This window comes from Falco naumanni, chromosome W (assembly GCF_017639655.2).
Source record: "Falco naumanni isolate bFalNau1 chromosome W, bFalNau1.pat, whole genome shotgun sequence".
In the NCBI taxonomy this organism is placed as follows: domain Eukaryota; kingdom Metazoa; phylum Chordata; class Aves; order Falconiformes; family Falconidae; genus Falco; species Falco naumanni.
The window spans coordinates 2,201,311-2,213,607 of NC_054079.1; the positions used below are offsets into that span (position 1 = coordinate 2,201,311).

At 41.3% G+C, this 12,297-nt stretch overlaps 1 protein-coding gene across 6 annotated transcripts in view; it reads left to right on the top strand.

Moving 5' to 3' along the window:
* Window positions 1-12,297, top strand: part of LOC121080368 (ceramide transfer protein-like) — a 77,604-nt gene that overhangs the window by 19,486 nt on the left and 45,821 nt on the right. For 5 of the 6 annotated variants that reach the window (XM_040578336.1, XM_040578337.1, XM_040578340.1 and 2 more), the window contains one exon: window positions 4,508-4,624. The exons of the other annotated variant lie outside the window; for it this stretch is intronic. In XM_040578336.1, coding sequence (XP_040434270.1) covers window positions 4,508-4,624 — 117 coding nt within the window. The remainder of the gene's footprint in view (window positions 1-4,507; window positions 4,625-12,297) is intronic. 6 annotated transcript variants of the gene reach the window in all.

Consider the following 12,297-nt stretch of genomic DNA (forward strand, 5'->3'; position numbering starts at 1 on the left):
AAAGAAGAAATACCATTTAGAGTAGTGAGACTGGTTTAGCAAGCCAAAGTTTCTTCAAGCATCTCCCCTGAGTACTCTTGAAGGTTATAAAGAATATAAAATCACTTAAGGCAAATCACACAGGGAGGTTTAAGCACTCAAACCAGTATTTTTCAAGCAGATACTGGTCTGAAGCTTGTTTCATGAATACCTCAGGCTTGAGAGCTGTATAGCAGGAAGGATTTTGTGGCAATGCAGTCAGCTATGACTCATGAGACCTGAGCTGGCTATGGACTTCCTCAGTAACTGTAGCCAAGTAAATGTTTCTTCATGTAAACCACCTGTTTACAATTTAAGATCTAGTATCAGTTGGTTTTATACAGAAAAATCTGGGACACTTGAATACTTGCAATTGCCTTTATTTCAGCAGGATTCTTTGCAGATGCCTTGGAAGAAAGCTTTGGGAGGCATACAGAAAGGATATTTGGTGATGCCAGAGGCCTATTTTCTTGCAGTGTATTCTTGCATGAAATTATGATTTAACTTTTTTTCTTTGGAACGTTGGCTCTAGAAGAAGCCCTTAGCACGTACACAGGCTGCCTCTGCCACAGACTCAGTCTGCCAAACTCATCTTTGAAAACTCTATAAAGGCTTTCAGGTGCTCCTATTTACAGTGTCATGTCAGTCCAGGTTTTTTCCCCAGTGCCCTCAATTTGTGTATGCTACTTGAGGCTGCTGAGTGTAGAGGGATTTTTAAAGGACCGAGGACATATGTTACCATTGTCTGGGTTGGACAACCCAGGCCTGTTAGTTGAAGCTGCAGAGCAGTTTTAAATTGTCCTGGGAACAAGCAGTGGGAGAAGGAAAACAAGCTATGCACAAACAAGAAGCCGGGTGCAGAGCAAGCCCTGGGAACCGCGAAATCAGCACACTCTCATCGGCACACTCTGATCAGGCGCCTGCAGCATGCTCACCAATCAGGAACATGGATGCCTTCCTGACCAGAAATGGAGGAGGCGGCCTGGAAATCAGGACCAATCAGTTAGCTGAAAGGAATGTGCTCCAGCTTGTAGGCCACAAACCCTGGGAGGATTAGGAATGTGAATAGATAACAATCAACAGGATGAGTCATGCCGAGAAAAGATAAGGGAATGAGGAACAGATTTGGCCAAGGAGAAGTAACACCTTGCTGTTAATTGATGACTGTAAAAACTTACTTAAAGTGTCCTTTGTTTGTAGTTAACCACCAATCAGGGATTGCCTAGTATGTAATGCTTAGCTTAAAGAACCAATCTGTTTAGAGCGCGCAGCTTCTGAAAACATATATAAACTCGTGATTGTGTACAATAAATCGATATTTGCTTGCATCAAGCAGCATCCCGTCTCTCCATTGCAGCACAGAAACATTTATCCAATCACCTGTGTGTAAAGTCGTGTGAGGGGTCGGTTTAAGTTATAAATATGACCTGTTTGTTTAATAAAGTGAGCACGGCATGTAGCCATATTGGTGTGATTGTCGTGACTTGGCCGACTCTCCACGGGGGACCCTCTTGGGCTGAGGGGTGGGGGTTTTAGGAAAAAGCAGCTGAAGTTCTCCAACCTGCTTTAGGTAGATCAGTGACTCCTATTTTTTTCCCCTTCCCTGTGTGACTAAACATTCCTCTCTTTCTTGCCTTGTCTTGTTTGTGAAAGGGCAGTAGGGACATATCCTGGTGTCAACAAAATGTCTTAGCTTGTTACACTTGAAAATCATGGGGTTTCCTGCAATGTCTTGTTAGGTGGCTGCTTAAGAACTATGCCATTTTATAATCCCTTCTGAACAAATGAAGGGAATTGAACACTAAGCTAGAAACAGCAAACTTCAGATAAAAGGAGATCTAAATGAAATATGAGAGCTACAGGAAGAAAGTAAAGGGAAGAGAAATAGAAAAACTTGAAGCAAGTGTAAGGAGAGGCTCAAACTAGTCTGAGGAGGATGTTAGAAGAATAAAGGAAAGACCTGAGAAATGGTGAATAATGTTTTCTGGTCTCTGTTAGATGCACCTACAGAAAACAATAAAAGCATTTATAGCAAGAGGGAAACCAAGGAAGTTTGTCTAGAGCTCAGTGGGGAGTGATTTGAAGAATCAGTCAGCAATATGTAGGCGAGCAGAGGTTATCTTTATTCGGCAGCGCTGGGTGCATGGGGAATCGCTCCACCAAAGTCATGCACACCGAGGGGGCTTTTCAGTCCCCCCTTTATACAGGCTACTCATACCTATTCATTAGTTTTCCAATAAATCGTTTACATATTCCTTACAATTCTGAGAATTCATTTACATATCTCGTGCCTGCGCGATGTCCTTGAGGAGTTGTCTCTGCGCAGACTCTATTCCTCAGCGGCCATGTTTAAAGTCTCCATCTTCGCCACGTTGCATGTACAACAGGAATCTAAGACCAAATGTCCCTTCTAAAGATAACCAACCCAAGGACTTAGCAGTCTGTGCATCCGTCATGTGGCAATAAGGGTCCTTGGACATTTCCCAACTTTTAACTAAACAGGTGCGTCATCCTTTACATAAGTGGTACAGCATTCACTATTCAATATTGAAACTGTGTAAGTTTTAGGGAGCCAGATGAATGTAAAAAGGCTGTGTGGAATCAGTAGTACTGCAGGCTTTTAAGATTAATTTTGGCAAGTCTTTCTAACTGCATAGCATGTAATTGCTTTTAACTCTTCCCAAAGGACCTTGGAGAGAGAGATCGAGCAGAGGAATACTGTCATAGCAGGATAAACTAATAGCCAGTTCTTGTGCACTTGATATTTTTTGGGGGGTGATTTTTCGGACAGTCTTCTATTGTTGTAGGTGCATATTCCCCACCACATGGCTAAAGGAGGTCCTGGCAGAGAAATGGCTGGGAACAGGCTTATAAGACTACCACATTGATGTGGCAGGCTTGCTACCCTAAAGCGGGTAAACAACTTTCTCATATATAGTAATAATAATGTAGTAAATACAGTTTGAAAAAGAAGGGCTTAGACTTGATGTCCCTTATATCCTTATGTTTTGTGGTTCAGTAAAGGCAAAGCAGCATATGTAACCAATTTTGAAAGTTGTTTGAAAAGAATTGAGACAGTCGGGTATTAAGGGAATTGGTAGCTGTGGTTGATTCACTTGATTGTCAGCGTTGTCAGTTGTTGGTTGGTGGGTTTTATTTCCTGTGGGACGCTTAAATTTCTTTAAATTTTACTTTGGTTAAGATGCTTGACCAAATATGTGAAGCTATTAAAAAAAAAAGTGAAGCTTCAAGTACTTCTGTTAAACTCTTCCTAGCTCACTTTTTATTTGCTAGTTGGCTTCTGTTGTACTTCTCTTCCTCCTTAGTATATATAAACAAGAAAGATTGTGTATTATGTATAAGCAGCTTCTGGTTTCCAGATCCTTAGAAAATAATTCTATCTGATATTGATCTATTGTGCATGACATGACAAATAAGACTTGCTTTTAGGTTTTTTTGTGGAGTGTTTCACGAGTAATCCACAGTGCTTTAGTTGTCTGCAAGATGAATGTATTTACAGAGCAGTTATGTTGTAAAGTATATTAACATGTATAGTCTTGTCTTTGGCATCAGGAATCAATATTTATGGTCTTTCAGATAGCATCATTTGCCTTAACCTTAGAGCCTGTTATCTTCCTATGGTTACTAGTACGTGTAACTTTTCTTTGTATTCAAAAAGGTGTTCAGTTATACCTGTGTTAGGTTTCATTAAGAATAGTTTTCAGTGGGGAGGGGGGGGAGGAAGTTATACTGTGTGGGATGTTTACTAGGGAGTAACTTTGAACTGACAGTGTCACAGTACAGATTAGATGATTGTTTTGTTCCCTTGTACTTTCCTTACCAGCTTCACTGTAATGCTAGTAACAGCTTTTTTAGTATTTGAAGAATGTGAACTGAAAGTTAGATGCATTTGAGTGTTGATATGGGGAGAGATTGCATGTTGCTCCCAATTATCTGACAGTTCTGTCTTAATGAAGATAGTTGAGGCCGAGGGTGCCACATCTTCCTTTAGTTGCTTGCCTTCCCTGTCATTTTGCTATAGTCTGCTTTTATGGTTTCTATCTTGGTGGTTTTTTGCTACAATGTATGCATTCCTTCCATCTAAAACCAATATTGATAGCAATAACCTTAATTTCTCTTTCCTGCTTTGAAATTAAAAAATAAAGGTATATTTTCCTGGCTGTGTCCACTAGTTATTTTACCAAAGGATTCCTTTGGAAGTATGAAGGTTTGGTCAATGTTTGTGTGGAACTTCTTTCTGACAATTTTGTTTAAGAATGTACTAAACAGGCTTTTCTGTTTCAGAAGACTGGCATTTCTCTTTATGGAAGTGTGTTAGCTCATTGAGACAGCTACATAAAATGGAGTTTAGAATCTAGGATGAATTCAAGGCAATATCAATCAGGTTTTTTAATTACAGTATTTTAGAGTGTGAGATATTATTGATCACATTGATGATTTTAATTATTCTTACACTTTTCTTTCACAGCCCCATGACTTTGATGAATGCAGATTTGATATTAGTGTAAACGATAGTGTTTGGTACCTCCGAGCTCAGGATCCAGACCACAGGCAACAGTGGGTAGATGCAATAGAACAACACAAGGTATATTTTTTTTCTGATCTCCTTTCTCCCTCATTAGATCTGTGTAGAAGAATGAAGCTGGGTTAATTAACATTGATAATATACAACTGTGGGTTGGCTTCAGGGGTGGTGGGTTGGCCGATGTAGATAAGGTGCAGCTGTGGCTGGTTCTGTTAAGTGGTTGGGCAGCCAATGAAGAGGGAGCAGACGTCCTGGAAGAGGAGAGATTAGGAGAAGGTAGCAGAGTGAGTGGCATGAAGAGTATGTTGGTATGAGATGGTAAAAGACCTTGTTGCAGCTTGATAGTTTTGAGAGTGCTGTGACAGATTTGGTGGTGCTTGTGGAGAGTTGTAAGCTTCACTGTACAGTCAGTCATTAAAGAAGGTATTTATGATATTTCAATCTTGCAGCTTTTATCTGATATGTTAAATATGTTCAAAAGAAATGGATTTCTTATCCTTCATATAGAAGAGTTTAGAGAACTAGGAGCTAACAACTGTGAAGCTTTCTCTAGCTCTCTAATTTGAAAAAGAAAAAGCTTGCATTATGTTTGAGTGACTATTTAATGGTTTTGGCCATCTTCTCTTACTGATTGAATTGGTTCTTATCTATGTATCCTAGATGTTAAACTTGTTAATCTTAGAGTCCATTCTCTTAGGTTATCATTCTGGATTTTAGACTCATCTCTTTCATCGCTTAGTAGCTAGATACAGTAAAAGCAACAGGCTTTTGTCTCCTTGTCTTTTAAGACCCTACTGTTCATCAGCATTTTGGTTCAGCTTTCCTGATCTATGCCTTATCTCTTCCTATGAACTCTCTTACTTTCATTTTACCTAAAGGGCTTGGAAGTCAGGTATTCTTAAAGTATGTAGCACACAAACTCAACACCTTGGAGCAGCATCTATCTTGCATCTGAAAACATAGCAGTTGTCTTAACTACAGTACCTAACACAACTGCATCTGGGTTATACAGGTAGAATCATAGAATATCTCAAGTTGGAAGGGACCCATAAGGATCATAGAGTCCAACTCCCTGCTCCTCGCAGGACTATCTAAAACAAATCATTTGACTAAGAGCATCATCCAGACACTCCCTGAACTCTGACAGGCTTGGTGCCGTGACCGCTTCCCTAGGGAGCCTGTTCCAGTGACTGACCACCCTCTCAGTGACGAACCTTTTCCTAATGTCCAATCTGACCTTCCCCTGATGCAGCTTCATTCCATTCCATGTGTCCTATTGCTGGTCACCAGAGAGAGGAGATCGGCACCTCCCCCTCCGCTGCCCCCCTTGAGGAAGCTGTAGACTGCAAAGAGGTTACTCCTCAGCCTTCTCTTCTCCAAGCTGAACAAGCCAAGTGACCTCAGCTGTTCCTCCTAAGTCTCATCCTCAAGATCTTTCACCATCTTGGTCACCCTCCTCTGGATGCACTCTAAGAGTTTGTTGTCCTTATTTTGAGGCACCCAAAACTGCACACAGTACTTGAAGCGGCACTGCACCAGTGCAGTGTAGAGTGGGACAATCACCTCCCTTGACTGGCTAGCTATGCTGTGCTTGATGCACCCCAGGGCATGGTTGGCCCTCTTGGATGCCAGGGCACACAGTTGACTCATATTCAACTTGTTATCAACCCAAACCCCCAGATCTCTTTCCGTAGGGTTATTCTCCAGCCTCTCATCCCCTAATTTGTACGCATAACTAGGATTACCCCATCCCAAGTAGAGAATCCAGCACTTGCTCTTGTTAAATTTCACACGGTTGGTGATTGCCCAGCTCTCTAGTCTATCCAGCTCTCTCTCTAAGGCCTTTCTACCCTTGAGGGAGACCACAGCTCCTCCTAGTTTAGTGTCATTGGCAAACTTACTTAATGTACATTTGATTCCTGCATCCAGTTAATTTATAAAAGCATTAAAGAGCAGTGGCCCTAAAATTGAGCCCTGGGGAACCCCGCTGGTGACTGGTTATCAGCCTGATGTAAACCCATTTACTATAACTGTTTGAGCACAACCCATCAGCCAATTGTTCCCCCACTGTATTATGGACTTGTCTAGCTGTGTGCTGGACACTTTGTCCAGAAGGATACTGTGAGAGACAGTATCAAAAACTTTGCTAAAATCTAAACCCAATACATCTACTGGCTTCCCTTGGTCAACTTGATGGGTGACCTTGTCATAAAAGGAAATTAAGTTGGTTAAACAGGACCTTCCCCTCACGAACCTGTGTTGCCTTTGACCAATGCCTGCATTGTCTCTCAAGTGTTTTTCACTAACTCCCAGAATAATCTTCTCCATAATTTTACCAGGCACTGAAGTGAGACTGACAGGCCTGTAATTACCAGGGTCTTCCTTCTTACCCTTCTTGAAAATTGGGGCAATATTTGCCAGCTTCCAGTTGATTGGGACCTCTCCAGACTCCCAAAACCATTGAAAAATAACGGAGAGAGGCCCTGCAATGACATCAGCCAATTACTTCAGTACCCTGGGATGAATCCCATCGGGCCCCATAGACTTATGCACATCCAGCTGGAGCAGCAAGTCTCAAACAAGTTCAGAATCAGCTGGGAGTTTATCATCCCTCCAGTCACAATCTTCCAACACAGGGCTCCGGGGGTCCCAGGGCCCATCATCACTGGTGTTAAAGACAAAGGCGAAGAAGGCATTAAACATCTCTGCCTATGTCCCTATTTGTGAGGTGACCAACCTCATCAAGTAATGGACCAATGTTATCTCTGATCTTCCTTTTGCTGTTAACATATTTTAAAAAGCCCTTTTTTGTTGTCCTTCACAGTGCTGTCCAGCTTGAACTCTAATTGAGCTTTGGCCACACCAATTTTCTCCCTACAGTGGCTACTACAGTCTCTGTAGTCCTTGCCTGTCCTTGCTTCCAATGTCTGTACACTTTCCTTTTTCACCTAAATTCTAGGAGATCCCTGTGCAGCCAAGCCAGCCTTCTTCCCTGCTTGCTTGACTTCCCACACTTTGGAATTGCCTGCTCCTGTGCTCTTAAGAGATGGCTCTTAAAAAGTGACCAGCATTCATGGACCCCAATACCTTCAAAAGCAAGTTCCCAGGGGACTTTACTAACTAGCTCCTTCAGCAGCCCAAATGCTGCTCTTCCCATAACCGGGGTCCAAGTTTTGCTGGCAGTTTTTTTCCTATCGCTAACAATATGAAAAACAACTACTTCATGGTCACTGTGACCAAGACAGCCACCAATCACCCCTTTGCCCATGAGTCCCTCTCTGTTTACAAGCAACAGATAGATGTAGGAGGGCACCTTTCCCTTGTTGGCTCTCTTAGTACCTGCACCGAGAAGTTATCTTCAATGTGCTTCTGGAATTTCCTGGACTTGTTTGTGCCTGCTGTATGTTATTCCCAGTTGATGTCTGGGAAGTTAAAATTGCCTATAAGGACAACAGCGGCTGATCTAGAGATATCCCTTAATTCCTTGTAGAATAAATCATATGTGTTAGAGGAAAAGCAAGTAAAAGTGATATCCAAGTAGATACATATTTTTACCTTGAGTTTCTTGAAGTATTTTTTATATAATTACTATATGTAATTAGGAATGTTCACTTTTTATTGTACAGTCCTTACAATCAGCATTAGATGGTCTTTATATTTAAAGTGCTGTCTTTTGGTAATGGTCCTCTTAAAAATGAATCTATTTCAATTATAGTATTATTCCATTTATAGTTTGGCATTTTGCATTAACTTTGATACAGAGGTAACATTAAAACATAGAAAATCAAGTTTCAAAACCAGGATTCTTTTCTGTAGTCCAGTGAAAAAATATTAAGTTAATCATGGAGTGTTTTTGAGATAAAAATACTGCAATTTTTTTTTTACTCTTGCTGTACCTCAGAACTGTCTTAAGAGGATACACTGAATAAGTTGCCATGTTACACATCTGTAGAGCTGGCATTTCAAAAACTGCTTTACATACATGGGGGTCTTCTGGCATGGGGTGACGGGGTTGTGGAATTTAACCCTGGGCTGAAGTTAGGTTGGTGAGTGATTTAGCTAGTGAACTGTACAACTTAACTGGAAGTCTGGCTGAGCAGAAATGCAGGCTGGGTCATTGCATGCTACCATAAAGGAAAGAACAAGGAAAATACCTGTATCCTGTTCTTGAACTCTGCATGACCTCAAAGGGGAGTCTTTCTCATGCTGTTCTTTCCTTCTTCTAAGGCCGTCCTTAACTGTTGCCGAGTTCTGAGCTGGAAAAACTCTGGAACCACCTATTTATAATATGGAAGTACTGGGTGGTAATAGTTTGCCAATGTATGTGTAAATTTGGAATTTTTTCTGTGTCACTTGCAAAAAAAAACCAACCCAAAAACTTGCATGCATCACCACTAAATTTTCTTTTCCTGCTTTACTTGTCAGCCATTATCATGAGATGTCTGATTTTTATTTTTCAGTTTGGTATTTTCGGTAAACTTAAGTCACCTTATTCAACCTCCTTTTCAGATCATTAATGAGCGTGACTTCTAGCATTCCAAAAATGACCTCCTTTTGTGGAAAAGCTTGATTAATTATGCAGGTTTTCCACTTGAAAAAAGGCTGCTTTTAATATTTATTTTGGTTCGGACAGTTTAAACTTTCATAGTTTGCAGGAATTTGGTGGTTTTAAAAAAATAATAATTTGTACCAGATCTGTCTTCACATTTGAGTGCAATGAGAGGTTTCTTGGATAATTCCACTGGAGGTGCATCTGTTACTGCTAACTGTTCCTGCTAAAATAAATAGGAATCAGCACCAGAAGCTTTGGAAAAGTGCTGTATGCACATAAATAGGTGTTTGATGTAACTAAACATAAACCAGAAATGTGTAAATCTAGTTTTCAGTCTGATTTTCATTAATCTTTCTTAGAGAAAATGCCTCCAAATGTCTTGTTTCAATAAGATATTTTCCAAATTGGGTGGTTAGTGCTGTATTTTCCTATAATTTATATGTGTCTTTGTAGGAAAAGATGTACCGCTGAATACCATTGATAGGATCTGAAAAATATATTTTCTTGGAGGCTGGAAGTTCTTTCCAGTTTTCATTGAATTTGTATGAAGACTTCAATGTTCTTAATTTTCAGTAAATTTTCACTGATCCTTTAATTTTTCTTCAGCTCTTGTGGAAGCTTTGTATCTAAACACTTGATTGAGAATAGAAGTTGGACTACTATGAGGCAAAATATGTTTCAATGAAAATTTCAGATTTTTATCTGCTTACTCAGAAAATTTTTGAAGGAACATTCCTGGTCAGATTACCATAACTCAAGTAAAAGTTCCTTGACAAGCTATTGTTATAAGATAAAAATTGATTTTTGTTTCATAACTAGGTTCTTGAACTGATACACAATAATTTTAATAAAAGAGACTAAACTATTTCCTGTACTAAGCAGTCATTTTGATTAACTTGAGTCTATTGCTATACGAAGTACTGGGTTTATTTTGTTTAAGATCTTTGCTTACTGGGTGGGTAGGTAGTTCTGGTAGGCTGCTTAAGCTGTTTGCTAACAAAAGTATGTTTGAGATTTACTGTAGCATGTCACAAGCTGGTTTATCTTTAGAGTATGAAAGACAGGCTGAAACTTTGACTGTTTCATTGTGTTCTGAACAGAGAAAACATGGTTTAAAATGAACTTTATATCAATTTGAGTATGAGAAGACTTAGAAGAACTTGCTGCTTAGTAACACCAAAGTAGCTAGTAACTGAGATGTAAAACATCTAATGTTCAAGTATAAAAACTTAGCATTTGCTGCTCTTTAACATCCTTGCACGAGCCTTTTTCTTGTCAGCATTTGGATACCTCAATACCAGATAAAATGTGTCTCAAGTATAGCTTCTAAAATGCTTGTTAATTTCCCTGAACTGAAGGAGGGTGTGGTGGGTTGACCTTGACAGGATGTCAGGTGCCCACCAAGCTGCTCTGTCACTCCCCTCCTCAACTGGATGGAGGAGAAAAAAAATATAATAAAAGGCTCATGGGTTGAGGTAAAGACAGGGAGATCATTCAGCAATTGCCATCATGGTCAAAACAGACTCAACTTGGGAAAATTAATTTATTACCAGTCAAAAGTCAGAGTAGGGTAATGAGAAATAAAACCAAATCTTAAAACGCCTTCCTCCCACACCTCCCTTCTTCCTGGGCTCAACTTCACTCCTGATTTTTCTACCTCCTTTCCCCCCGTGTCTGAGTGGTGCAGGGGGATGGGGAATGGGGGTTGCAATCAGCTAATCATACATTGTCTCTGCTGCTCCTTCCTTCTCACTTTCTTCCACTGCTCCAGTGTGGAGTCCAACCCATGGGAGACAGTCCTCCATGAACTGCTCCAGTATATGGGCCCTTTCCACAGGGTGCAGTCCTTCGGGGACAGACTACTCCAGCGTGGGTCCTCCACAGGGTCACAGGTCCTGGCAACAAATCTGTTTCAGCATGGGCTCCTCTTTCCACAGGTCCTGCCAGGAGCCTGCTACAGCACAGGCTCTCCACAGGGTCACAGCCTCCTTCAGGTGCATCTACCTGCTCCAGTGTGGGGTCCTCTATGGGCTGTAGGTGGATATCTGCTCCACAGTTAACCTCCATGGGCTTCAGGGGGACAGCCTGCCTCACCATGATCTTTACCATGGGCTGCAGGGGAATCTCTGCTCTGGTGCCTGGAGCACCTCCTCCCCCTCCTTCTTCACTGAACTTGGTGTCTGCAGAGTTGTTGCTCTCACATAGTCTCACTCCTCTCCTCTGGCTGCTGTTGCACAGCAGTTTTTCTCCCTTCTTAAATACATTATCACAGAGGCACTACCACTGTTGCTGATCAGCTTGGCCTTGGTCACTGGCTGGTATGTCTTGGAGCTGACTGGCGTTGGCTCCATTGGACATGGGGGCAGCTTCTGGCATCTTCTCACAGAAGCCACCCCTGCAGCTCCCCTGCTACCAAAGCCTTGGCACACAAACTCAATACAGAGGTAAAAGTCGAAGTGATAAGACTATCAGTGTGGCAAATGAGGAAATAGTTTGTGTTTAAGCAGGAATCCTTTCTTCTACTTAAATGTTTCATTAAAGATACTGAGTAGATATTTATCTGTAAGAAGCAGCCCCTGTGATGTCTGATGCTTCCACCCAGACAGAACTGGTAAGGAAGGAGACTTCAGTACATATGATAGGTTGTAATGAGTGCCCAGACCTTTCTCCTGGAGAAAAGGTCAGTACCTGCCTAGTTATAAAGTTATGCCTTGTTAGAACCTAGTTATGATCTGTTATGATAGGTGGCTGAGTTGCAGGAAACAGTTAAAAGACTATGCAGTATTAGAGGGACAGAGATGGAGATAGGAGCGTGGTTCTGAAACCACCTATAGCAGACACCACAGAGAGTGAAGCACCTTGGACCCTAGTAACCCACAAAAGCAGGACTCTTTCAGTCTCCACCATCCTGCATCACAACCACAAACAGATATGAAACTCTTAACAGCTATAGATACCCATGAGCAAGGTCTGCAAGGAGAAACTATGCTAGCAGCACACCATGGTTAAAACAAAAAGAAATGTTGAGTGCTTGTAGTGGGCAACTCTCTGTTAAGTGGCACTGAGGTGCCCATCTGCTGGCCTGACAGGAAGTCATGAGATGTATGCCGCCTTCCAGGAGTTAAGATCCGAGATGTTACTGAGAGGGTGCCACAACTTGTTAAGAGTACGGACTACTATC